Here is a 26772-nt window from a genome sequence, read left to right on the forward strand (position 1 = left end):
CCAATAACTAACGAACCAAACGATCTCTGATGTAGTAGTAGCAAGTGCTCGAACCTCAGCTTCAGCACTAGAACGAGACACGGAAGTTTGTTTCTTGGACTTCCATGCAATAAGAGATGTCCAAGAAAGAGACAGTAACCAGTGACTGACCGACGATCAACAGGATCACTTGCCCAAGTAGAGTCAGAGTAAGCACAAAGTTGAAGTTCATTAGTGCGAGCATAGAACAACCTTCGAGATGTTGTCCCCCTCAAGTACCGAAGAACACGAAGCAAATGACTATAGTGAACTGAGGCAGGAGCACTGACAAAATGACTGAGAATGTGAACTGTATGTGAAATGTCAGGTCGAGTCACAGTGAGGTACACAAGACTGCCCACAAGATGATGATAACGGGAAGGATCTTCAAGAGGAATGCCATCAGTGTGGCGTAAATGCAAATGGAGCTCCATGGGTGTAGCAGCAATGCGTGTGTCACTAATGCCTGAGCGAGAAATCAAATCATGAGTGTACCTTTGCTAAGAGAGATAGTAACCATCATCAGTTTGCTTGACCTCAATTCTCAAAAAGTAACTGAGAGACCCCAAATCTGACATCTTGAATTGCTCAGTTAATTTCTTCTTGACAAAAGCAATATACTTCATATCATCTCCGGTAATCAACATGTCATCCACATAGAGTAAAAGAAGCGTACGACCACGCTCAGATGTATGAATGAACAGTGCAGGGTCATGCTCACTAGGAGAAAAGCCAGCAGCTTGAATCACAGAACTGAACCGCTGAAACCAAGCACGAGGGGCTTGCTTCAGCCCATAAAGAGCTTTTCGAAGGCGACATACATGTCCCAATGGAACCTCAACACCAGGAGGTGGTTGCATATAAACTTATTCATGTAGATTACCATGAAGGAAAGCATTCTTCACATCCATTTGGGAAATTTTCCATGAACGAGCTGCAGCAATAGCGATTAGTGTGCGAACAGATGTCATGTGAGCAACAGGAGCAGAAACCCTCTTGCAACAAGCCGGGCTTTATGACATTCCACAGAGCCATCTGACTTAGTTTTTACCTTGTACACCCATTTGCAAGTAATAGGGGCTGATCGAGGAGCTAGTGGAACCAAATCCCAAGTACTAGTACATTCTAGGGCTGCAAGCTCCTCAGACATAGTTTGTTGCCACTCAGGCATCACAACTGCCTCTTGATAAGTTGTAGGCTCATAAGCAGCCCCTGCAAAGAAATCATTTTTATATCTGTTTGGAAGCTCTAGAGAGGAACGATCACGAAGAGCATACCTTATTGTCTGAGAGGAGTCGTCAGTGCAAGGATCAATAGTACTGGCTGGAGGAACATAAGATGAAGGAATAGACGGTTGAGTATTAGGTGAGACTCTAGGACGATGAGTGTAATGGAAAGGAAAGCTATCTAGAAGAGGTGGAGCTGCTGGAGGAGAAGGTGGAGCTTGTGGAGAAGGTGGAGCTGGTGGAGGAGAAGATGGAGATGGTGGAGGAGAGGGTGAGTCATGTGGTGATGAAGGTGTATCTGGTGGTGGTTGATCAGAAATGGACTCATCTGAAGAGAAGATAGGTGGAAGTGAAAGAAAAGAGGTGGACTCTAAGGAGGTGGAAGATGATGGCCGAGTGGAAGAGGAATAGAAGAAGGGTTGATCCTCAACGAAAGTGACATCTCGAGAAAATTGAATGCGGCGAGCAGAAGGATCGTAGCAACGATAACCCTTGTGCTCAAGACTGTATCCAAGAAAAACACACTGAACGGATTGTGCGGTCAACTTGGTACGCTCACGTGGTGCTAAAAGAACATAACAAGTAAAACCAAAAACACGGAGATGGTCATATGTTGGAGGAGAACCAAACAGAACCTCACCAGGACACTTGCCCTGAAGACGGGAGGAAGGCTGCATATTGATGAGATACACAGCCGTAGAGATAGCTTCACCGCAAAATTGAGTAGGAACGAAGGAAGAAATCAGAAGAGTACGAGCTGTCTCGGTAATATGACGATGCTTATGCTCAGCAACACCATTCTGAGCATGAGCACCTGGACATGAAAGCTGAGGAAGAGTACCCTCAGAGGATAGAAACTCACGAAAAGCAGCAGATAGGTACTCACCCCCAGAGTCAGAATGGAACACACGGATAGCACAAGAGAATTGTGTATGGACCATACGTGCAAATGCCTGATATTTGGACATCAGTTGAGAACGATGCTTCATGAAATAGACCCAAGTATACCGAGAATAATCATCAACAAAGATGCCATAATGTTTGTGGCCACCCTTTGAAACAAAAGGAGAATGACCCCATAATACATCAGAATGTACTAAATCGAAAGGGCGACTGGAAGATGTGGTGCTGAAGGATATGGAAGTTGTATTTGTTTTCCTAGCTTACAACCCTTACAATGGAAGTTAGTATCAACGGGAACACGACCCAAAACACCTTGCCGAACAAGAGTAGATGAACGAGAACCACATAAATGACCTAAACGATGATGCCACTGGGCAAAAGAAAAATGAGAAATGGATCTCGACATAGATGTAGCAGAGAGAGACACAGACGAAGCAAAAGATGGAGGAAGGTGTAAGGTGTCAAGGACATAGAGGAATGTGGATTCTCTACGACGATGGCCAGTTCCAATGATCCTTTTGCTCTAACGATCCTGCACATAGCAAGAGACATCATTAAATCCAATAAAATAATTCTTATCAGCCAATTGACCAACGGACATGAGATTCATTGAGAGCTTAGGAGCCAAGGACACATCTGAAACTGCAAACTGAGATGTGGACAGAGTACCCTTATGAGTGACTTTGCATGGAGTACCATCAGCTGTATGAACACACATACCATCCGTAATGGGTCGACATGATGTAAGGCAAGAGATATCAAATGTGACATGGAAAGAAGCCCCAGAGTCCAACACCCAGGAGCGCCAACACTTAACACTGAACATGATGAAACATGACTACCAACTGATCCATCATACAATGCTTGTAACTGATGCAGTTGGGTCTGAAGATTGAGAAGCTGGTTCTGAAATTGAGTCAACTGAGTTGCCAAATTTTGCAAATGGGTGGGAACCGAAATGGAATCAACATCATCAACTCCATGACACAAGGAAGGACAAGGACCAAGCAGACCATCAGAATTCATGATGTGCAGCTAAACAGCAAGGAAAGATACTGTACCAACACAAGGGCAGGATTGCCAACTTCTGTTCCAAGCTAATCAGCCCACAAGGAAATACCTCAGCTTCTCTGCTCGTAACCTGCACACATATGCAGCAGCAAATTCACTCGAACTTTGCAGCAATCCAAGGCACACAACAGCACGTAATCCACCTTAGACTTGTGAACAGACCAAACTGCAGGAACAAACTGAATACCCGATGTGTCTGCACACAACACGTACAGAAGAGAGCAAGCAGGCCGGCAGCTCTGCAGCAGCAGAGGAAAATGAATCCAATGAAGAAAGAGAGGGCAAGTAAACCAGCAGCAGAGGAAAGGGGATCTAGTAGAGAGATGAAGCAGCAGCAGCAGGGGAGGCGGACAGTTAAGAGAGTAGCAGCAGCATCATTAGCGGAGGTGGAGACAGAGCAGAGCAGCAGCAGGGGATGTGACGGGAGCAGCGGCCGGCGGCCAGGGAGGGAAGCTAAGGTGGAGATGGCCAAAGCTCTGATACCATGTTACAAGGCCAAATCAATTTCTCCATTAAGTTACTAGAATAATATACAAGGGCTTACATGGTCCTTGGGCCAGACTAGACAATAGGAAAACTAAAGCATAAAAACACATAAAGGGAAAGACTAATACTCTTAACACTTTCATCGTAGCAAAGTGTCATGTCAGAATTCGAGACGATGATGCCTAGCACTATCCACTATGGTTTGCGCAAGAGAAACATCAGCTTGTGCAGCTGCGTGGAGTGCGTCCCAGATCTCTGATGGAAACATATGGCAGCTTTTAGTGCAGATTAAAACATCTAGCGTTTCTTCAACTGCTTGGTTATAATCACTGTTCAGACTGCGTCATAATCAGACAACAAACATGTATGTATTCAATATCTTCTACTCTCTCCGTTTGGGTTTATAGGGCTACTACTGAAGTTTGTGTCACACTTTGACCACAATTATTCAAATTATATTTGGTATATGTATATAAAAATCATTAGAAAGAGTTTTTCAATACGAAATCCAACAATATATCTTTTGTGCCGCGATAATCTTGTACCACCAATGCAATTATTAGTCAAAGTTTGGCATAAAATTCCACGTGGGCCTTATAAACCCAAACGGAGAGAGTAATTGATAACCAACTTTTAACAAATTTGAGTGTTATTGCAAAGACAAACCTACAGCAATGTCCACATCATGTGGAGATTATATCAATAAAATCAACGAGACATGCCTACTTATGTTTTCCCTACTCAAGGACTATGTGTGGACATGACAAATTTAACAACTCAAGTGGACTAAACTACCAAACAGAAAGTCAACACCATAAGTGGCCATGTTTTCTTCAAAAGTTCCAAATACAATTGCAGGCAAATCAAGCAAGTTCAAGTCCAATTTTGGTTTGTGCTTCTAAGGAGGAAAAAAGGTATAAATGGGTTGCAGATAAACTTTCACATCACAAAATGGGAGTTGTACAATACCTTTCTGTCCACCATAGTGAGGAGTAGTGTCCAAGAATTCATTGCGCATTTGTTTGAGTTGTGTTGGTTTTATTACTTGAGTGTGATTCCAAGGCTTTAGCTAGCTTTTTCACCTTCATAGATCAAGAGAATGAGTTAATCATTGAATAAATGAATATATCCAAATGCAGTAACAAGAGTATTTAAGGTAGTTATCTTACAATTCAATCAGACTGCACCCCAGAGAAGCATGCAAAATGATGAATACTACCAAGAACTGCTAATACTTGTTTTGAACACACCTACTAGTCTGAAAGCTTGCTTTATTAATGAGTTAACGCTCTTCATAGTTGAACATGCAATACAGAATCTAAAGCAGTATAAAATAATTCCTCCGGTCCATAAAAAGTGTCTCAGTTAGTACAACTTTGTACTAAGCTAGTATAAAATATGGGACACTTGTTATGGATCGGAGAGAGTACTAGTTATGTTTGCCAGGATCAGAAAAAATAAGTAGATCATGACATTTCACTTCGTGCGGGTGGGGAGTGGCAACTTCGTGTTTTCAAAAATTTGCGGTGGTAACTGTGGTAGCTTTATTTGTACGTATTTTCTTTTCTTTCTTTATTACTTTTTTATGCGCCGGGAATTAAGAGTTGTTTGATTCGAGCCAACCATGTCTATTAAATTTGGCTAGCTAATATTTTGGTCAAAGTTTTAGTTGCCCATGTTTTGACCAATGTTTGTGAAAAAATGAACTAGCTGGCTAAGAAGCATATCAGTTGGACATACCAAAGTATTGGCTATCATCCAAGCAAAAGCCAAATGTTTGGTCATAGCACAAAAAAAATGGTATTGCTAGTTTGTCCACCATCCAAACATATTCTAAACGCCGAGGTGTTTGATAGTGACTTTCATTTTTTTTTCTTGCTAGAATATCATTTCTTGTCCTAACATACCGTCTTTTCACGCAAACCAACACAAATATATTAAATTTTCTCCCTCACGGATCTTTTAAATAACAACTATCTATTATATAATTAGAACAAAAAGGTGGGAAGCCACTACGTTCGTTCACGTAGACTAAATGATCTTTAAATTAGAAGAGCCTAAAACTAAAGATAGAAAAACAAGATATCCATTATATAATTAAAACAAAAGGACATGAAGTCACCAAATTCGTCCACAAAGGCAAAATGATCTTCATCGTCAATCATTGTGGCTCTATATTATAACGGATATAGAAAAAGATAAAAAAAACTCATAAACAAATTACTCAGCTAGAAGTACATATACATATATATATATAACCATGAGTCCGTGATTGCCACCTTAAAAATATGATCCAATAGAAAGTTTAAAAGAAATGTAATCAAATACCACTTTTATGAGATGGTGAAGAATTAAGGATCCAAATAAAAACACGTCATGTGATTCTTTTTTGCAAAACGACAGGCTTAAAGATTCAATAGTCAGCCTCTTCGCACAAGGCCACCATGATGTGAAGAAAGGGTTGATCCAATGACAAGCACTTTTTTTCAGCCAGCGACGAATCAAGCATTGGCACAATAGAAATCATGTTTATTAAAATAAGAGGGGAAAGTCATCATATTCTTATGTATAAGCTAAATTTTGTCGATCATTAATCCTGGTGGGCTAATTGCTAAAAAAAAACCATAAAATCTATAGTCATGTGTAGACGTGCAAATGCACTGAGTCATCCGGCAAGTTTTACACATAACACAAGTGAAATACATTGGAGATATTGTGTTTTAACGTTAGTAATACACCACTCACTCCGATCCTAAATTCTTGTTGTGGATTTAGTTAGTTCAAATTGCAACAAAAAATTTTAAATCAACGTCAAGAATTTAGAATCAGAACGAGTAGCAAGAGACGTTGGACCAGGGAGGCTTATATAACAGATATAGAGATATTGGTTTTGGCCTGACTAAAAGATGGTGGGATTCATGTTGCAAGCCGATGTGTTCGACTTTAATGATATTGCGCATATTTTATTTTTTTAGATGTTCTGAATGGAAATTTGGCTGTACTTGTCACGGGATACAGAGCCGGGCAGAGCCGTCTTCCTTTTCCGCGAAAAAAAAAATCCGTGTGACAAACCGCTTCTCACAGAGCAGGTGCGGTTAATTAATTGCGACGAGGCCGATCGCCGCCTTGAAACCAAAGGAACAAGCACGTACGTAAAGCAGTACAATTACACGTTGAACTGAGCTTTCGGTCGGTCTCGAAAGCTGACGAAAATGATCTTTCTGATCGCGACACAGTGATGCAACAACAATATCCTGGGGACTGGAGAGTGGAGACGTCACTACACACGTTTTATTTGGCCTGGCCACTCGGTCGATCAGTCCTGCTTTCCGGAGCCCAGATAGGGGCAGCTGGCTGGGGATTGCCCGTCAGCACCTGATCCCGACACGGCAGCCGCTTCGCCGAGCCTCGCGGCGAGCGCCGCTACCTCGGCTTCTTCCTTGGGACCCTTGAGAAGCCCCGCGAGAAGCTCCCCTGGGTCGTAGTACACCTCCACGTCCTCCGCCCGCAGTTGCTCGTCCACCTGTGCACGTTCATACAAAGTCCAAACAGTTTCAGTTGGTGATATCTGACACGCCAATAAATGACCATTTATGCCTGATCTTACGGCGCACCTTGAGGACGGCGACGCCGGAGAACTCGACCTTGTCGCCGGTGGGGGCGTGGCCCTTGAAGGGCCCTTCCATGTGGCCCCAGTGGCGGAACTTGAACGCGATCACCGGCGGGCCGGAGTAGACCTTGACCACCTCCCACGCGAACCCGCGAGGGAAGGCGGAGCGGAAGAGTTCGTGGGAGGACTCGAAGGTCTCGGCCGCGGCGTCGTAGGCGCCGGCGCCGGGCAGGATCGGGCCGGACAAAAGCGCGTTGTAGCTGCCCATGGCCAGCGTCTCCTCCCCCGTCAAGGCCCGGCCGCCGTTCACGGACAGCCGGAACCGGCCCGGCGCGGGGCTCACCGACTTGAAATCCCCCAGCCGGGCCTTGTGCGACAGCTCCATCTCCCACGTCTTGATCGCGTTCTGCACCGTCTCCTCCAGCGACCCCTTCGCCCACTCCTGCAAAATTAACAAATCCGTGTGACGGGCGCATCCATGCAGCAGGTTGTGGATTTAGAATTTAAAAGGACTCGCGATTAATTGCCACGAGCCCAGGAGAAAGAGGCGTTCCTTGCAGTACATGAGTTCTTTCAAGGTAGAATATGGAATGATCGAAGGAATACCTGTGTCCTTTCAGCCTCGAAGAGGCTGTTCACCGCGTCGTACGTGGGCGGCGCGCCGTGCCGCCACAAGGTGTTCTTCTCGCCCTCGCCGGCCAGGTGAGATCTGTACCTGTCGCCGCCGGAGGAATCTCCTGCTGCTGGTGCCTCCATCGCACACGCGCGCTAGCTGAGACACTGAACGATACAGAGATGGCAGTGTTGGGCGTTGGGCGCTGAGGGTCTGCGCTGATCAATGTAGTGGAACGGGTGAGCCGGTGTGGGGGGTTTAAAGGTGTCCTCGGCAAGTATGGAGGAGACTATCTGTCAGCTGATTGATTTCCGCAACATAAAAGAGGCTTATATTATCTATCAGATCGGATCTCATGCAGGTATGTCAGTCGTTATTTCGTTACCTATTGCCGATTTTTTTAGGTATGGAGTAGTGCTACTCTTTCTTCTCTGAATGTAAGAGAAGTCATCTCTTTGTTAGGAATCAAACCTTTAAACTTTGGTCAAATTAATAATAAAAATTACCAATATGCACGACACTAAGGTCGTTTTATTAAATTAATCATGATATATATTTTCATGTATATTTATTTGTCCACTTGATATTTTAGACTTTTCTATAAATTTCGTCAACTTTAGGAGTTTAACATAGAACACAGTTATGAACTTCTTACATTTAAGAAATAGTAATTTTCGGCCTCCTTTCGAATATTTTCCTTTCTTTTGGAGTTGAAAGAGCTCCAGCTTTGGGAATTAGGCAATTGCTTAGAAGGTTGGTAGAAATATGTAAAGATGTACCTTTACGAAGGTCCTGCATGCATGAGTTCTTGCTAGCAATAGCAGCAAGTGCGTGTTTGAAATATGTAATTGGGTGACCTTTGTGTTTGTTCCGTTATTTTCCGGTAATGGAAATTTGACTATCAATCAGATCGTTTGAAAAAAAAAAGCTGCCTTAACTAACGAATACACCCAATAAGCAGTAAACCGAGGGTTTTTCTCTCATCAATAAGCACCGTTTCTTGAAAGACAAGATCATTCAAAAAGGGGCGCAACACGGCAAAACCCCAGTGTTTGCAAAGTGCGCTGGTGTTGTTGACAGCCACAATCACAGCCACGGCCTTTGGCCATCCTCAAAAGTGATGTCTAGGTTACCAAAGGGGATGGTCATGCGTGTACCAAATGAAACGCATTGATCTGCATAATTTTCTATGCCATATTTCCATGTCGGTCTTTCAGGGCCTCTTTGATTATTCACAATGATTTTCAAAACGCAGGAATAAGAAAAATACAAGGTCAAGTGGCATTGTCTCTTGAAAACTACAGAAAGAAATCAGATGATGTTTGATTGTGTACAGGAAAAACATAGGATTCTTACAAATATGTTGGAGTGGATGTAATTTTTCCTTAAAAAACCTACTACAAATGAATCCTAAGAAATAAATAAATTATGTTCTGCTATCCTTTTGCATCAAACGACCCACGTAGGAAAAAAATTCTTAAGAATTAGGATCCTCCAAAAATCGTTTTGAACTTCGTTGAATCAAAGGGGCCCTCAAGCCGTCTCGTTTCACCGCCGCTTGCTAACACGGACAAGCGACGATCACGGGAGGGGAGTGAGGATAGCAAAGTGACGGCGGGGATAGGATTTAAAACGGGAGGGGAGTGAGGATAGCAAAGTGACGGCGGGGATAGGATTTAAAACCCAGTGTCACTAGAAGGCCATGTGAAGGCGGCGGCTAAGGTTTCTAGGTTGGAGAGTATAGAGTACAGACATGATTAGTCTGGTTAGAAATCCCATGGTACAATATGCACCTGGCAGCCCATCAAGAAGTATGTACGGGCCTGTTTGATGGATCTCTTACGGCCAAAAGTTTGTACCTGGCTCGAGTTATGTGCGTCATCTAGTAAAAGTATGCCTGCCTCAGCCAGTCGGTACCATAATACTCGCTGTCGGCGATTGTTTTCTTTCAAACAACACGTCGGCAAACATTCTGTAATTGGATCTAAGCCACTAAAAGTCACTTTTGGTGGCGCTCAATGCCTAAACAAATCTCAACTGAAAGTATGCAAAAACGAAAAAAATAAAGATGAAAAATTAGCGTGGTCTCCTTACGCTGAGGAACATGTTTAATCATACGGTATAATGAATCGGTCCACACGTGTTAGAAGTGCAAATACTGCTTCATGCGAGGTCCAAACCAAATGCCACTAACTGTACTTCTTGGAGATTCGTGCAAGGTCAAAAGCAGACGTCAGTTATTGCAAATCTAGGACAGTGTTTAGGCAAGTACATGGTTCAAACATTGGTTCAATGTGTCAAATATAAGTCTGGCTCAAACTGGTGTGGTAAGGACATCAGTACATGGTTCAAACTTCAAAATGGATGGTTTAACCAACGTGATCATCTCAGCCCATGCAAACAAGCATCAAGAATTAAGACGGATCACTCTCCCAAAGCCGTCGTGTTGGGGACAAAGTAGCACTCGTGTTTCGGCCTTTCGGGTTGCCACGTACACAAGAGCTGACGTGGGCGTCGGCTTTATCAGAATCTCCTCGATAAATGCCGACGATTCGCATGTATGAAAACGACATCGTCGTCGTGGAGCGAATACATTATTGTAGAGATGAAGATCATCATATTCTGCACGAGATAAGTTGGTGCAAGCTAGCAAAAGACGTCAGCTTATTCTGTGTTGACAAACAAAACTACACATCCAAGTCGAACCGCAAGAGGCGATGACTCCTTTTCAGCTGCTATACGTACGTACAGTAGACAGGCTCCCGTTTTCAACTTTGTAACAGGAACGGGGATAACGACGGTGTTCATCTAAACGGGGGATGACGGCTCCCCTTGGAAGTTGGAACAAGCAAAGTGGTCCTATAAGTCCTAACAGAGTTGACGCTCAACATGGTTGGACGATGGCGTGGACTTGACAACAAGTATAAGCTGAGGATGCGTTTGGTTCTTTAACCTTAGCTTAGCTAGGGCAGGTTGAACTAGACCATTTGATCTAGAGCTATATAGCCCATAGGAGCAAGCTCGTTGTTTAAGTACACAGCGCCAGCTCCGTTGTTCATATTCATAAGGCACATTTCTTTTTTTTTGAAAGTCATAAGGCACATTTCCTTGATAAAGTTTTTTTACCAATAGGTTTTTTATTGGTACATTCCTTTTGTTTCATGAAACAACTCATATAGATTTGTGCACTTTGACTAAGAAAAATCTCGTTTCTATTATCTAGCTATTCATATTGGTGGTTTAATAGTAAATGAGTGTAAGAATTGGTCGGGTGCAGGGAGCCAAAGGAAACGGTAATTAATTTGATAAAAACTGATGTCGTTATGTTTGTATCGGAAAACACTCACGACTATGATTTTGGATCACATAAACCACCTACTATTAGCTACTCCTAATACTCATACGATAATAATTATTGGTCAAAGTCTTGTCATAACAAAACAAAATCCGTCTTATAAGTGTGGTCAACGCTCTAAAACTTTGGTTATAGTTTTGACTTATGGCGACATATCCAATGAAAACTCTCACTCAGTGCAAACTATCGTCATAAGCCATCAAATGTGAAAATCCCACCAGCCACTTAAACCAACTTTTGCACATAACCCTTATCATTGAGTTTAAGTGGCTAGTGGGTTTTCTGTCTTTGATCCGAGCTGCATTTTTCTTTTCTTTTTTGAGGGAAAGCTACGGGTTCTTGATCCAATGGTGTACGAAAATAGTTTGCAACTTTGCACTGAATTGGGATTTTCAGTGGATAGGTCACCTTGACTTATGTTTATAAAGTTAGTAAAATAATATATCATATACAAGTATTTTGCAAGAGAAATACAATGCTATCACTTCCACATACTAGAGTGTAATCTGTATAAATAACTAGCTAAATGTCCGTGCTCTGCTACGAAATTAAGAATTTATGTTATGCATGAGTTGTTCAGATATGTGTCGCTCATATTTTTAAAATTTCTGATAAATAAGAATTATGTCCAAATATTATTTTGAAAAATACAATTACTCTTGAAAGTCATGAAAACCAATCAAGCATAGTCAAAAGATCGTGATACGTATAGAGTGAGTGGCAATTAGATGATTCCATGGCCTTTAAGAGATAGTCTTGTTAGAGTGAACTCGCGACCACCAACTCAGATCTTTATAAATGTGAAGATTATGTGCCTTATATTTAGTGTGAGTTCCCTGCGTTCATGGAACCTTGGTGTGTTCATAATGGCTGTTCTTCAAGGGATTGATACACTACCTGTTGCCATTTTGCGTAAATTGTAAAGAAAAATAGTAAAATTTATGCAGGAGCTGCATTCCAGTTCAAAACAAGCTGAATTGAAGTTAAAGTAGCACTGCAAGCTGCCTGAGAACTCAGTTTATCCTTGTTCTTCCATTTTCAGTTCATGTCATCCTTTAACTAGCTCGAGCCTGGGCAATGCTCCTACATGATAAGCGAATTGAAATGGTTATAACCCATCCAATCAAAATTTCTCTTATTCTGCTCCTTTCAACAATGCACTTAATTTTCTACAGTCAGCAGTACTTTTGACCAACAACATACTGAAGTATACGGACCAGATTCAACTGTATCATGCAAGTAAAAAATGGTCTACCTGTGGTTAAATTATTTCACAGATCTAATGGCAGGTGGCAGATAGTTCTAGCCTTTTCACTGTGCACAAACTACATCTATGAGACATGATGAACTATGGAAAGAACCCCATATTTTTTTGCAGCAGATACTCTTACATATATCATCATCGACAAGATTTCTCTTCATGACCCTTCTTTTGAACTTGTACGTCCTGATACGCACATATGGTAAAAAGAATCTATCTGGTGTATGATAGCAAAAGGATGCAAACCTGTAACTAGGTTGTTCACAACAAAAATTACCCATGGTTTCTCTAAAAAGAAAAATGATTAGTCAAAAGGGAGTAAATATAAAGTAATCTTTTCAACAACAAATTGGGAGCCTGTCTCCTTCGGTCGAGAAAAGGGAGTAAAATAAAGTAATCAAGCTTATGTAAGGTTTGGAAAATGTTGCACATTGCCCATAAAATATTTACCTGAGTCCAAATCTTTGGGAAGCAAGATGGTGTTCAATATGGATAAGATGTACTAACTATACCTCACTATCACGAAATGGAAAATCTTGCTGCCCATGTCAGCAGTGGAGATAGAATAAATAAAGCAAGAGATAGAATAAATAAAGCAAGTCATAGTAGCAAAGCATGCTATCTTCAAAAAAGATGCGCTAATGACCATGAGAGCAACACAGGGAATTAAAAAAATCTGCCAATTTAGTCCTGATGTATTGTGGAAGTATTATTCATTCATTATTATTTTCCTACAACTTTCTTGCCTGTGCAACTAACTTCAGATACCCCCTAGGCCCCTAAGCCACACATCTTTGGATTCAACCTATATGTTCAATGCTCATGCACAAGGAACAATGTTAGCCGGAAATAAGCTTAATGGCGACACGATCACATGCGGAGACTAAATTATATGAATCCCATCCTCACAAAAGAAGAATTATAATAATCTAGACAGATCTGCATGATCTAAAGGTAATGATGCGTATAAGATAGGTGTACCAGCAAGACTCATGGAGGAGTTCATGTATCAATAGGACTCGATCAAAGAGTCCATGTTTACCTGCATCAATGTATGTACGTTTTTCGGTTAAAAATAGGAATAACAATTATATGACCAATATCATGGGTATGAGTAGCAATTTCCTCCAGGGCAAACAATTGATATGGAAAACAATACTAATAAAATTTTAAAGCATAAATATAAAAAGATGTAACAAATCTAGCCACGCAAATGCACAGGTGTGAGTGACCTGCTAGTCATAATAATACAGAGGTATTCTGAATTTCATGAAATGCAATTGAGAGGACAAAGAACCAAGTGAACAGAGTTTTTGAATAGTTAAATGTATATTTTTTTTAAATGTATTCAAGGAGCTGTGTTGTGGTTCTGCCTTAAATTTCTATACAATTCAACTAAACTTAACAAGTTGTGATTCTGATTCCACATGTCCCAATTGCAGCAGCATAAATCAGAATATATTTAAACGCAAAAACCAGGGAAACATGAAAGCAATCAGTAAGCAGGCTAGCAAAAAATTACAAAACGGCTGCCGCCTCCAGCAAGTACTTTCCCTCTCCACCGTAGTTGTGGTATTTGCCATTCTTCTCCCATGCCACTCCTCCATGAACTTTTTCACTTCCAACCCAGTAATGTTTTTGGCATCTGAACCACAAATTTCACAGCGCCTGTGTAGGAATTGAAATTTTGAATTCTTAGCTACTTGATGCAAGTTCCAGAGATACACAACAAATTGATATGAGATTCTTAAAGCACAAGTATTTAAAAAAAACAGGAGACCTGGTAGTTGCTAACTAAATTAGACAAAATGGTTTGGTTCGCCTGGGAAAGAATATTGTCTGATTGTACCCAGCAGAGTGAAATCAACAAAAGTTGCGCCATCTGTTTGGAAATTATTTTTGGTGGACGAGAGGTGGGACAGCAGACTGGACCATCCACACCAACTCCAATGTTTATTAGTGCATAAATGATATACTCCAATTATCCAATGCCAAATGGAAAGCCACTCACATGTCGAGAGTGACATAAAGGCTTAGATTGTCACGGGATACCAAAACAAAAGGCTGAAAAGCGTAAACCCAAGCAGCATCCAGAAGGCACGAATTTAGTTCTTTGCTTCCACAAACCAAGAGTCCGGAGACGCTCTTAGGTATTAAAAAACTATCTATATCGAGGTAGTGCAACAACCACACAGATATATGCATTTGCCCTCAGGTTCATTCGAACATGAATCGAGCAACAAGGAAAGAAGCTGAATCTAAGACATTTTAACATTTATTTACAATTCGTCTAATGAGCTAATAACGAGCAATGTTCTTTTGGCTGTATCTGTATGTACTCTGAATCTTTCTTTTCCCATTGCAGAAATCCATACAAGTTTACGACACTAGATCCATTTAGATAAGTACAATTCCTGACTGCTAGTCGATCGGCCAACCTCAAGATCAACAATCCCAGGAGGCAAGAGCTACGATACCTTTAGGATATTCTTCGCGGAATTCCATCAAGCACCTAAGATGCATTTTGACACCAACTCATACGAAATGAAACAAGCGAGCAGCACGATGCAGTGCAGGAGCATGGAGGAGGGATAGGGGGGGAGAGATGGCATACCTATCGCCCTTGATCCTAAACCATGCCTCGGCGCATTGGCGGTGCGCGGCGCCGAGCTCCTCCTTGCAGCCGCATCCGAGCCGGATCACTTCCGACCCACCAGCCGCCGCCGCCGCCGGCTCGTCGCCGCCTTCGGGGCTGAGGTGGCAGATCCGGCAAGCCACGCCGTGGGCGGATGCGTCGACGTCGACGGTTGCCGCCGCTGGCGCTCGGTCGACGTCGATAACCACCGCTTCGGCGCTCCCAACTTCCGCCGCGGGCGCGATGGCCGCATCTCGCCGCATTCCTCTGGGATCAGGCCGGGGTGAGCCTGTCGGTCGCGGCTGTTGCGAGGAGGTAGTATAGGGGCTAGTGGGTGAGGGCAGCGGAGGGGAGCCTGGGGAGGGGACACGGGAGGCGGTACAACTGGGACGGGTTGGGCGCTTGGGCTCGTTTCGCTATGGACGCGGGAAGCCGGAAGACGGTGGGTCGCGGAGAAGAGAGGCAGTTGGAGTTGGATGGAAGTTCGGAATCAGGCGGCAGGCCGAGGCCAGCGTGCAGCGGAGACGACGCGCGTCTTCACTCTCACGGTCTACCTGCCCTGGCCGCCATGGTGGCGTACGATGCGACAGCGTCCGTCGATTCGGGTAAACTGCCAAGTACCCTGCCTGTGCTGGTGATGTCCACTGTCGTGCTGTTGCTTTACCGAAAACAAAAAACGGTTGCCCTCACACTTATCGAACTAGATGACGCCCGCACCATTGTTGCGGAAATTTTTAGTTAACATAAGTAAGTCCACGTTGTTTAGAACATACATGAGTGAAAAATAGTAACAAGAGAGTATCCAGTGAAAATATATAATGGAATTGTATGATAGATTGTAAATTCTTCAATTAGTGGAAATAGCTTGATGAAAAGTAGCATGCATGCATGTGCAAAAAAAATGAGTTTTTCACTAAATAGGTGTGAACAAATTAATGATGTGATGATGTGGCATGTTTGCATGTTGAGAGAAATAAAGTAGTGGGTTTCTCCTGCTTAGATATAGAAAATTAGTTGCCATTAAGCAAAACTAAATGTACCGCAAAAAACAGCAAATCCATCGAATAGTAAGCAAATTCGCGGTATCAGGAGACCTGACTTCAGACAAACAAAAAATTAAAATTCTGCAGGCAGAGAAATACAACACTGAATCAATCCTCCGTGCGGATAGGGCTGACGAACAACGACTGGGCACTGCACTAGATGGGGGAGAAGAGATTGGCCAGGGTGGGCTTGGGCTCGGATCTCATGCCAAGGACGATGACAAAGGGGATAAATCCGTAGTGGACCAGCACCTTTGCGTTCTTCATCGCCCAAGTGCTCCACTCACGCGTCAGCCGCGCCGGCGCCGCATTCTCCGCCGCAGACTCCACCCAGTCCGCTTGGGCCTTACAGTGCTCCGCCGCTGGCTCCATGGCTGCCTCTCCTGTCTCCTATCACGTAGCCGACAGGAGGAGATTTGGATAATTCACTTGTGATGGGAAAAAAGGAGACGAGCGCTATCCAAAATCCAGTTTTGCTCTTTGCACTCGCCATTATTATTATTTGCATAAAAGGGCTTAGTCTGAAATGTACATGCCTACCCAGTGAAGAGAACAATAACGAATAATGGCGAGTGCATGTGCCGAACAGGCGAGGTTCGGGAGAACCGGAAAAGGCAGAGGCGATCAAGCTAGCACTACCCCGGCACCTAAATCCGGCACAGCGTAGGACTCTCCTGGCGGAGCCAGAAACTGAAGAAGGATGGTGCTAAAATAGATCTGTGGTGTTATATCGTGGGTATTTCATAATTATGAGCTAGATAGCTAATATAATCTCTTGTATGGCGGAGCCAGAAACTGAAGAAGGATGGTGATAAAATAGATCTAATGGTGTTATATCGTGGGTATTTCATAATTATGAACTAGACAGCTAATATAATCTCTTGTAAATAACTAAATACCTTGCTGGAGTGGTGCTACGGCACGGGTAGCACCACCCCTGGATCCACCCCTGTCTCCACATATGTCGGCAGCAAGCACAGCGACTCGAAGGGGAGGAAGGGAAGAGAGGAGAGGAAAAATGGGCGGCGGGATGGATGTGAACAAGAACCGGTGGATCGAGGATTGGGACGCTCGCTGCGAAAACCTCAAGCTCAACTTCCGCTGGACTCGTCGCAGCCTTGCTCTCACCGGCATCGCCGTCCCCATCCTCGTCTGCAAGGGCATCGTTGGCAAATCCATAACCCATCACACTTCGTTGTTCTCTCCAAAGGGTGGATGGCTTCATGCCCACAAAACACCAAAACCTTACTTCTGTTGAGAAGACTATTGGATGTGATATTGTCTTTGTTTGTTTTTCTTCATCAAACGAGATGATGTGTTAGTACACTTCTGAAGTGTCTGAACCAAGACACATGTTCACTTAAAAAACAAAACAATTGCAAAATCATATACAAACTCACTCTGATTATTCGTAACATGCATAGCACATTATCTTCCTTTTTTGCGAAACTGATGCATTACTCAATATTATTGGTCTGGAGACCGGAGACATAGTTTTTTTTTTGAAAATGTTGTATTATGATAAGTATTACGCATTACCCCACCTTTTTGCTGATGCATCAGACCTGAAAACGGGTTCACAAATCCTGTCATTACTATAGTAGGGGTACACATTATAATCTTGGCTCTCTTCATAAACCCTATCTTGGCAAGATCGGTCATATCTAGGAAAGAAGAATACGCAGAGGTTATAACAGACGAAGATGATATGCTCTGGCAATAGCAGTTGCTTTCGAATTTCCCACAGAACTGTTGGTTCCAAACATGCTTTTGAAATTCAAATCCAGTCCATTTCAGTATTTTCAATCGGACGGCTCATGTACAGGGCAAGCATCTACCTTCCGGTCCCACCCAATCCGCTTCTCTCAGCTCTTCCCCTCCACTCCGCGAGTCCCCAACAACGGCGTCACTTCTCGCCACCGCCGCCGCCGCCGCCGCCGCCGACTATGCTCCTCTGCCAACGAATCATCCCTCGCCTCCTCCTCCTTCCATCCAGACCCACCTTAAAACCCCTCCTGTGCCCCTCTCGAATCCCACCCTGCCGCCCCTTCTTGCCCCGCTCCGCTGCGCTCTCTCAGCTTGCGGTCCCCCAAACGTTAGACCGCTCCGATGCCGAGGACCCCCGAACGGTAGACCACTCCGATGCCGAGGGCTCCCGAACGGTAGACCACTCCGACATCGAGGAGCCACTGGGGGAGGTGCAGGTACAGCTTCCGCTCGACCGGCTCTTCCTGCCACCGGGGGCGAACGTGACCCCCGGGGACGAGGAGGCCGTCACCGGGCGGGTCCTCAAGGGCTCCAACATCGTGTTGGGCACGTACGCGCGCGGCGATGCCCAGGTTGTTGCCGCGGATTTTGTGAAGAGCAGCGTGCGACCCGATGACTGTCCCAGGGATGGGCTGCCTGAGTTCGCTCTCGTCGGCCGCTCCAACGTCGGCAAGTCGTCCCTGCTCAACTCGATCGTCCGCCGCAAGCGTCTCGCGCTCACCTCCAAGAAGCCTGGTAGGTTGCGCTCACATTATTTTTGTTGTACTTATTTATGTGCTTGCATTGCAATTGGGGTTTAGGGTTTAATGTCCAAGATTGGACCTCGTTCCTAGTTGCGAGGAGGCACTTCCCTAGTTAATATGCTGGCTTTCTGGAGCTGGTAGAAGTGACTATGCTGCGATTTGAGTGCCCAATTGTGTTCATAGGAGGCACCTTTTACGGACATGATTGACTTCGTTTTGGGTTTTGGTGCTTATCTCTAAAGCTTCACCTTATGTGTTTCCGTCCTAAATTAGTTTGTTCAACAGCATTTATACATGTGAATGCTGATGGTCCTTTCCCCTAGGTGGTTCGTTTTTACTTATATTGGTCATGCGCACTATAATGTGGTCATCGGCTATACTTCTTGCTGTAATGTTGGGCTTCCAGAAGATATGGTACTATGGTCTTTGTGGTGCTTTTTGGTGGCCACAAGTTTACGTTCTATAAGAGCCTGTCTGCCCGTGCAAATGGAATCTGAGAATGCCTGGCTAGAAAGTATCCTAATAGGCTAGGGGAAATTCCATGAAACTGAGGCTGTCTAGTTCTGCGTCCTTTTTTTTGCCCAACTGTTCAGATCAATCACCCCATGTCAGAAACTACAATTTTCTGTTTTTTTATCACAAGAACTTACTGAAATCACATGGATCTATGGTGTCTAGCATCAATACTTCTCTGGAAATATGTTCCGATTTCCGAGACTCGTAACAATAGAACAAAACATTTTCATGGCTGCACATTCTTGTCATCTTGTGTCTTTCATTTTTATAATTTACATATATACTGCAGCAAAGCTTAAATAGGATGAATCAAATTCTCATATCTAGATATCATTAATCTCAGTGATTGTTTTGTTACTGCAGGCAAGACCCAATGTATCAATCATTTCAAAATAAATGACAGCTGGTACCTTGTTGACTTGCCTGGTTATGGGTACCCTACTATTCTTGCCCACTTTCTATTTCCTTAATTTCCGTTTTCTTCTTAAGCATGTAGATGGGCATATTTAAAATGTGCGATTGATGAACTTCACTCCTGTTTGGTTGCGATGAAACTTAACCATATTTCTTCCTAATTTCCTATGCCTTCGTATTTTCATGTTACAAATATACAGAAATGAAACTGGTGGCATTACATGTTTATTTCCCGTTACTTGCGAATATACATGTTCTTGAAATGAATGCTAGCTTAACTGGGCTCTCTAATGATGAAGCTACTTCTCTTTTTCGAAGTATTAGACTCCTTTTATTTATGCCCTACTGGATAACTATTTTTCTTCTGGACAAAGGCCAAGGCCCAGTTTATTTGGAGCCTTGCAAGGAAAATTTCCTTAATGTGTAAGTTTAATAAAACACAGTTTAATAAATTGTTTGATTAAATCAAGGTTATTATTTCTTTAGGAATTTGCTAGTGACTTAAAGCAAGGTTATTTCTGTAGGAATTCATCGGTGTTAAATCAAGTTTAATTGCCCTGATACTATCTGCAGGAAGAAGAAATTATTTGATTAAGCCAAGGTTATTTCTTTAGTGGAAAGCAGGGCTATCGATTTGGATTTTGAGCAGCTGTGGTTAACATGATTATAGTTGCCAAATGTTGCTAACTGATTCGGAATATAGTTGATATTTTGAAATTTAGAAGAATGTTCACACCATTTAGTATTGACTATGACATATTCAGCCACATCTCATTAATTTGATTTACATAGTGATATATGTCAAAATTACTACTCCCTCCGACCCATATTACTTGTCGAAATATTACATGCATCTAGACTCTTTTTAAACATAGAGACATCCATATTTGGGCAAATTTGAGGCAAGTAATATGGGTCGGAGGTAGTATGTGATATTGAGTTTTCATTGGGCATGCTTTATGCAAGCTAGTCAAAATCCAAAATATTTTGTTCTTAATAAGATATACGACAAACAGGGAATATACACACTACTGAATTAGTTGGATGGTATTTTTTTTCTGAGAAATTCTCCATCTTCTGGTTTTAACTAGAGCCTGTATGAAACAGATATGCCTCTGCGCCACAGGAAGCTCGTAAAGATTGGGATGCATTTACTAGAAATTACTTCCTCAGCCGAGATAATTTGGTGTCGGTTTTTCTCCTTATAGATGCGAGTATTCCTGCTAAGAAGATTGATCTTGACTATGCTAGTTGGCTTGGTCAAAACAAGGTAAGCCATCCTTCTCAAACAACTAAACCTTCATATATCATCATATCAAGTACCTCTGTGCTTTTCGATGGAGCACGTTGTTTGGGCCTTTTTTGTTTTCCCTTCAGCGGCACTCTGTTCAAGCCAGGGAAATTTTTGTTCTTGCGCTAATTTCTTTTCAGCAAATACATCAATGTTCTTAAATTTGGGCTAAACTACTGCAACTTCACACGATGTATTGCTTTGCCCTCAACATGTCGCTGTGCTTTTCCTGGGCAATCTGTCTGAGCATTTGAGTGTATTGCTTTGCCCTCAACATGTAATTTCAGTAACACCATAGCATCATAGGACCCTCCTCAGTTTACTTTCCTGATCCTTGCTTTGTCCTTCACACGATGCAATATCTGAGAACACATTATAAAATCAGGTATGCCTTAGTTTGTGCTGCCATCTGAAAACACCAAGAATGATAAAAGAGCACATGCCATCAAGCCTGCTAAGAAGGCCACATATAAACTAGCACTCATCGATGGATATAATAAATAGACTACACACAAAAACCTGATCGAGATGAGGCAGTTCAAATGAGCAGCCCAAACCTTGAGGTAATGATATGACGAAATGTGTCATTGTAGCACACTTGATGAAACATGTAGCACAGGTTAGGAGAGTTCCATGTTGTGTAGGATGTTTCTGAAAAATACACGTAGGGAGTGAAGGAATAGAACAAATTTCTCAGATGAAGTGTAGAACAAAATTCTCAGACAAAATGAATATACTTCAAGTTGCAGAAGTGTAACCCAGAGTTAAACTGTTGAAATTTTTTTCTGAAATTGGTGACAAATGAAAATTTCAAATGGCTCCATAAAGTATGATGAAAAAACAGAGTGCAATACTGCAGTTGAAAAGGAATATATCAAATTAAGTTCCCCAACAAAAGGAGCATCAAGGGTTAAAGGCAATGTCCCTACATTTACCTAGAATGAACTTATTCGTCGAATCTGCAAGTCCAATCTTCTACATCAATTTTTTTATAGGATATTCATGACAAATGTTCTCACAATGACCTTTAAAACTGTGTTCTATCTTTCAAGAACTGGTTTCCGCCGAGTAGGTCTGCTTTAGTTAATTTAAACGCAAAACAGAAGTGCCACATATGACCTCTGACTGATGATAGTGAAGACAAATATCTGTAAGCCCTAACAAGTTTATAATTGTAATATGTATCTGCGAAATGTTTTAGTAGGGAAGTGCCATGTAAATATGTAATGGGCTTTCTTTGTTGCTCAATGCTGCCAGACATGGCCTGCTATTTTTATTTTTGGGTAGTGTCCATATATCTGTATTTGTCGCAAAACCCAACAAAGCCTACAGAGTCCAGCTTGACTGCGGACTCCCTATTTCTTATTTGGAGTTCAAACCCTGCAATACAAAGTAAATTTTATGGCAAACTCAAGTCCGACAACTTGGTAGTACCTTACCAAGTAGTACTCTGTAACAATATTCACGCTTTCTTTCCTGTCCTGAAGCTAGTTCTCGTTCCATTCGTTGTGTTAATGCTGCAGTGTACGCATTCACCCACCACCTTTTGCAACAAGACCTGAACTCTCAGCTCTGCACTTTGGACCCCTTCCCCTTGTCTCATCCAGTCAATATCCATCAGCAGTGTTCCTTTAAACTCTTCTGTCCTTTTATTGCTGCCTTTTCCCCCACGACCATTATTTTCCCTTTTCGAGTTGCAACCACCCTCCTCCCTGTTTTGCTGCAATTCAGTGCAGAACACCTCTTTGGACAAAGACCTATGTTTGCATGGACCTGGTGCCCTGGTCCCGATAACACCAATTAACCCATTCCCTTTATGGACATGGAGTAATGGAGTTGCCTTCTGTACAGGTAATAACAAGCAAGATCCAAAGAATGCATTATTGTCTTGCGTGTTTATTTCTTCTCTTGATGCATTGATTTATAAATTTGTTAAATGACCCGACATTGATGTAGATGTGTTATGTATCTTGCAACATGTATACCATTACTACTGCATCAGATATGCATTATTGTTACTTCAAACATGAGAGGGAATTGATAGCTAGTTGAACAGCAAGTATTTCTATTGTTTAAGAAAAGGAGATGGGGCTTCCCAGCTTTATAGATAGCTCCATTTCAATGTTTCATTTATGCAGGTTCCCATGACACTTGTGTTCACAAAATGCGACAAACGCAAGAAGAAGAAAAATGGTGGCAGGAGACCAGAAGAAAACGTAGAATACTTCCAGAATTTGATCCGTGAATATTTTGAGGCAGCGCCTCCTTGGATAATGACGAGCAGCGTGACCAACCAAGGCAGAGATGAAATACTTCTGCACATGTCTCAGCTCAGAAACTATTGGCGCAAGCATTAAGATGGGATAATAGCAATAGGACTGAAGCAACAGGAACTGCAAGCAAGCTGCTTTGATGCATTGGCACCTTTGCAATCAGGCTTTCACCAACTAATTTGCCTTTTGAGCTGTTGATTGTCCACAATTGCCCTAGTACATGATTACTCAATCAACAGACTGGGTATGCAGACAAGCCACTGAAATCAACAACCCTGTTTTTTATATATTTGTATAACAGTACAATCTCAACGTTTTCTCTTTGTTATTTTCTGATTATAAGATTGTGCATTCTGTATATTAAAGTACTCCCGTGTCAACTAATCATCATTGGGAATCTCACATTTTTGTTTGTTATTTGCTCCCTTGGACCCTGCATCATACAAATGGCAGGAGATGCAGGCACTTCTTGACTAGTCAGTTTTTCTGTAGTCTACAGAACGCAGTGAAAGTGCCACATTATTGGGATCTATTCGACAGTTGTTTCTTTTTATCCCGACTAAAGAAAAGATCTAGGTGGTACAAAGTCTGCCTGGAGACAGAACGCTGGTCAGATGATTGCAGGATAGCTGCACTGTAACTTGCGCTTATCCTGATGTTCTCACGCTCATGCACGCTTAGTTTGTTAGGATAAACTAACCTGGCCATCTGTCATCAGTTTTGTATTGCTAACACCTGTTTGTTTGTCCTTATAAGGTCAAATCTTTAAAAGCTGTGCGCCGTCTACGCGATAGGTAGACATACTTGTATCCAAAAGAACAGCTCAGCTGGGCTCACACAGCTGGAGGACGCATTCGCTGCTAAACAACTCACCAAGGAACATCATTTGAGAATTAACAGCGTGTACAGCCTATACGCGGTTGTTTGCGTAATGCTACTCTGTGTTGATTGCAACGGTACAAAAAAATACTGCACTAGTCTTTCTTTCAGCATGTACTGAGTGTACTGTAGCAGTGGTTTACAGACTGCGGAGTTGCCGTAGTCAACACTGGCGCATAGCCGGCCGATTGTGCAGTAAAACTGGGCGCAGTTGCAGCCTTGCAGAGAGCGGCTGCGTGCAGGGAATGTAGGCCAAATCGCCAACCAATCTACACTTCCTTTATTGTCTAAAAAAAATCAATTATATACTTCTTCCTTCTATCTTCTCCCAAAATTCCATCCAAAAACTGCACTGCAGCTCAAAAGCCCCGTGCGCTTGCACCGTGTTCAGCTCGAGTCTTTTGCCATCTAGTCGGTCACCTTGGCATTCCATACCGTGCGCGGCTCACGAGCCAACCCCGCCATTTCTCCATGCGCCACACGGGCAACGCAAAAACGACACTTACATACGGCCATTAGGCCAATCTTGTCAGTAAGCTAAATCCAGGAGGAGGCCGAGTAAAAACAAAGCATCCAAGCAAGATGCAGCGATAATGCAGCTTCGCGCGTAACCGCCTCGGGCCATCTCCCATTCTCCCCACTACGTTACGTGGCGCCTGTCCCCATCGTCGCGGCGAGACGGGGACCCGGCCACGACCGTGTCCCCGGGCGGTTTTGTTCCGGGCTCGCGGCACGGGGCGGTTAAAAGCCCCCCACCGCGCAGAGGCCGCATTAGCCCGGCACGAATGCGATAGTAGACCCAACTCGATCCTCATTCCCTCCCGCCCCCGCGCGCGCTCCCATCCACGCACGCACGCACGGACTGGAGGCGCGCCAACAAGCCGTGAGCACGACGAACACAAGCCTCTCTCCCCAACACCACGCGGCCATGGAAGGCTCCGGCTCCGGCACCGGGCGCAAGAAGCTGAAGCACCGTCTCGCGGCCATCCTGTCGGTCTTCTCCAGGCGTTCGGGGAGCTCCAGGAAGCGTCGCGACGAGGAGGCGCCGCCGCCACCCCTGGCATTGCCCTCCTACGCCCGCCTCGCGGGAGGCGGCAAGAAGGCTGCTGGCTGGGGTGGAGCGCAGCACGACCGCCGTCTCTCCGTGTCAGAGCGGCGCACCGTGCCGCTGATCCGCATCACCATCGACTGCGCCGGCCGCCGCTCCGTCGACGCGGCGGACCCGACCCTCCTCGCGCCGCTCGACGCGGACAACTACGCCAGGAAGAAGCTCGGGCTGCCGTACGAGACCAGCGACTGGGACGGCCGCAAGTGCCCGCCGTCCTCGCCCTTCCCCGTGGCTCCTCATCTGCCGCCCATGCCGCCCAGGTGGAAGGAGCGGCCCAGCAGCCGCGGCAGGCCGTCGACGCACTCGTCGCGCAGGCTCCTGAGCAGCTCGTCCTCCGACGACGAGTACGACGAGGAGTCATCGTCGCTAAGGAACATCTTCTCCTCTAGAAGCTTCTCCTCCGACTCCTCCGACTTCTACAACTGCCCGCGCAATTCCAAGAACACCAGTACCACCAAGCCGCGAGCCTCCGTGTCCGGGCCGTGCCGCGCGCCTCCTGCCGCTGGAGGCGCGCGCCGTGGCGCGTCGCAGAGCTGCCGGTACAGCTTCGAGCTACCCCGAGGTTCAACGGCGTCCGCGGCGACGGACGGCGGGTTCGCGGTGGTGAAGCGCTCGGCCGACCCCTACGAGGACTTCCGCAAGTCCATGGAGGAGATGATCGCCGAGTGGCCGGCGGGCGGCCACGGACACGGCGAAGAGGACGAGCACAGCGCGGAGGGCCTGCTGGAGACGTACCTCGTGCTCAACTCGCCCCGGCATTACCCAGCGATCCTCGCGGCGTTCGCCGACGTGCGGGAGACGCTGTGCCCCTGAATTCGCCAATGCATGCCAGATAGACCGATGGATGGGCCAGGGCCGGCGCTGGAGTGATGTTGATAGGATCATTAACCTTTTCGAGCGAGATTAATGGCATGAGAGTTGGACATGTGCCATGTTGCGCTTGCGCCGTTGCGCGCGTACGTGCATTGTCTCTGCCCTTCATTCATTGCTGAATCTTGACCTGCTAACTTCTGCTTAATTCGGACTCTGTAGTTCTGTCAGTGATGGTACTGCACCTTAGTAATAGTTCTTGATGTTTGTGAGCTTCGACCGTTCTACGAATGTTCTTCGCAGTTTGAGGAGCACGCTCGTGCTTCGTGTGAATATATGTTCGTAGTATATTTTTGAATTAGCAATGTCGAACACTTGCATTTCATCTCTGCTTGGTTCAGCTCAAATAGATACAGAAGAAAAAAAAACTAATTTCCTGCCGAAATGATTGACGCTGCAGGCCCGCGCATTTGACTCGGAAAATGGCTTCATACCGTATCTCCTTCGTTGGTTGAACTACTACTCCAGTTCACAAACAAAACTCCTTCCCCACGAAACGACACACAATCTTAGGTGCATGTGGGTTCGTTTTGAACTGAATACTCTTATACAGCCGAGGGCCTGAGGATATTCTTTGTGCTTCATTTTGACTCTGCTCCAATACAATAACAAACAATATCGGGAAGGAGTAGCCGGCAAACAAAGAAGAAGAAGTGAAAATCCGGCAACGCCCTCTGCTTTCCAAGTAAA

General features: G+C 44.1%; 4 protein-coding genes across 6 annotated transcripts; 2 read left to right on the forward strand and 2 right to left on the reverse strand.

The window, feature by feature from the left end:
* Positions 1 to 6766: 6766 nt before the first annotated feature.
* On the reverse strand, positions 6767 to 8249 carry LOC100838695 (pathogen-related protein). Its single transcript, XM_003569684.4, has 3 exons — positions 7921 to 8249; positions 7319 to 7756; positions 6767 to 7227 (listed from the first exon to the last, which is right to left on the reverse strand). The coding sequence occupies exons 1-3, from the start codon at positions 8068 to 8070 to the stop codon at positions 7021 to 7023; spliced, it is 795 nt and encodes a 264-aa protein (XP_003569732.1). The 5' UTR covers positions 8071 to 8249; the 3' UTR covers positions 6767 to 7020.
* Positions 8250 to 12006: 3757 nt separating this feature from the next.
* Positions 12007 to 15958, reverse strand: LOC100837984. 2 transcript variants are annotated; one of them, XM_014898060.2, is made up of 4 exons: positions 15158 to 15958; positions 14066 to 14211; positions 13525 to 13585; positions 12007 to 12365 (listed from the first exon to the last, which is right to left on the reverse strand). In XM_014898060.2, the coding sequence occupies exons 1-4, from the start codon at positions 15439 to 15441 to the stop codon at positions 12338 to 12340; spliced, it is 519 nt and encodes a 172-aa protein (XP_014753546.1). In that variant the 5' UTR covers positions 15442 to 15958; the 3' UTR covers positions 12007 to 12337. The 2 variants fall into 2 exon arrangements, with proteins under 2 accessions (XP_014753546.1, XP_003567080.2); XM_003567032.4 differs by having other exon boundaries at positions 12007 to 13585; positions 15158 to 15955.
* A 2083-nt stretch (positions 15959 to 18041) lies between these two features.
* LOC100838999 (GTP-binding protein At2g22870) lies at positions 18042 to 23642 on the forward strand. Of its 2 annotated transcripts, XR_002963474.1 has the most exons (5): positions 18042 to 18723; positions 19611 to 19680; positions 20769 to 20931; positions 22476 to 22803; positions 23091 to 23162. XR_002963474.1 is itself a non-coding variant. In XM_003569685.4 (4 exons), exons 1-4 carry the CDS (start codon positions 18168 to 18170, stop codon positions 23307 to 23309), a joined length of 1008 nt encoding a protein of 335 aa, XP_003569733.1. In that variant the 5' UTR covers positions 18051 to 18167; the 3' UTR covers positions 23310 to 23642. The 2 variants fall into 2 exon arrangements, 1 of the variants encoding a protein (XP_003569733.1); XM_003569685.4 differs by lacking the exon at positions 22476 to 22803 and having other exon boundaries at positions 18051 to 18723; positions 23091 to 23642.
* A 1099-nt stretch (positions 23643 to 24741) lies between these two features.
* On the forward strand, positions 24742 to 26380 carry LOC100839306 (transcription repressor OFP1). Its single transcript, XM_003569686.4, has one exon. The coding sequence runs from the start codon at positions 25033 to 25035 to the stop codon at positions 26023 to 26025; it is 993 nt and encodes a 330-aa protein (XP_003569734.1). The 5' UTR covers positions 24742 to 25032; the 3' UTR covers positions 26026 to 26380.
* The last annotated feature ends 392 nt before the right edge of the window (positions 26381 to 26772 follow it).

This window comes from Brachypodium distachyon, chromosome 2 (genome assembly GCF_000005505.3).
Source record: "Brachypodium distachyon strain Bd21 chromosome 2, Brachypodium_distachyon_v3.0, whole genome shotgun sequence".
Lineage (NCBI taxonomy): Eukaryota > Viridiplantae > Streptophyta > Magnoliopsida > Poales > Poaceae > Brachypodium > Brachypodium distachyon.

Coding starts and splice junctions, on each gene's coding strand:
- LOC100837984 (XM_003567032.4), bottom strand. CDS start 15,441: ATGCGGCGAGATGCGGCCATCGCGCCCGCGGCGGAAGTTGGGAGCGCC. Junction 14,212..15,157: donor TTTAGGATCAAGGGCGATAG/GTATGCCATCTC, acceptor ATTCCTACACAG/GCGCTGTGAAATTTGTGGTT. Junction 13,586..14,065: donor CTGGAGGCGGCAGCCGTTTT/GTAATTTTTTGC, acceptor ACATTGATGCAG/GTAAACATGGACTCTTTGAT.
- LOC100839306 (XM_003569686.4), top strand. CDS start 25,033: ATGGAAGGCTCCGGCTCCGGCACCGGGCGCAAGAAGCTGAAGCACCGT.
- LOC100838695 (XM_003569684.4), bottom strand. CDS start 8,070: ATGGAGGCACCAGCAGCAGGAGATTCCTCCGGCGGCGACAGGTACAGA. Junction 7,757..7,920: donor TCGAGGCTGAAAGGACACAG/GTATTCCTTCGA, acceptor TTAATTTTGCAG/GAGTGGGCGAAGGGGTCGCT. Junction 7,228..7,318: donor CCGGCGTCGCCGTCCTCAAG/GTGCGCCGTAAG, acceptor GAACGTGCACAG/GTGGACGAGCAACTGCGGGC.
- LOC100838999 (XM_003569685.4), top strand. CDS start 18,168: ATGCTCCTCTGCCAACGAATCATCCCTCGCCTCCTCCTCCTTCCATCC. Junction 18,724..19,610: donor GCTCACCTCCAAGAAGCCTG/GTAGGTTGCGCT, acceptor TTGTTACTGCAG/GCAAGACCCAATGTATCAAT. Junction 20,932..23,090: donor GTTGGCTTGGTCAAAACAAG/GTAAGCCATCCT, acceptor TCATTTATGCAG/GTTCCCATGACACTTGTGTT.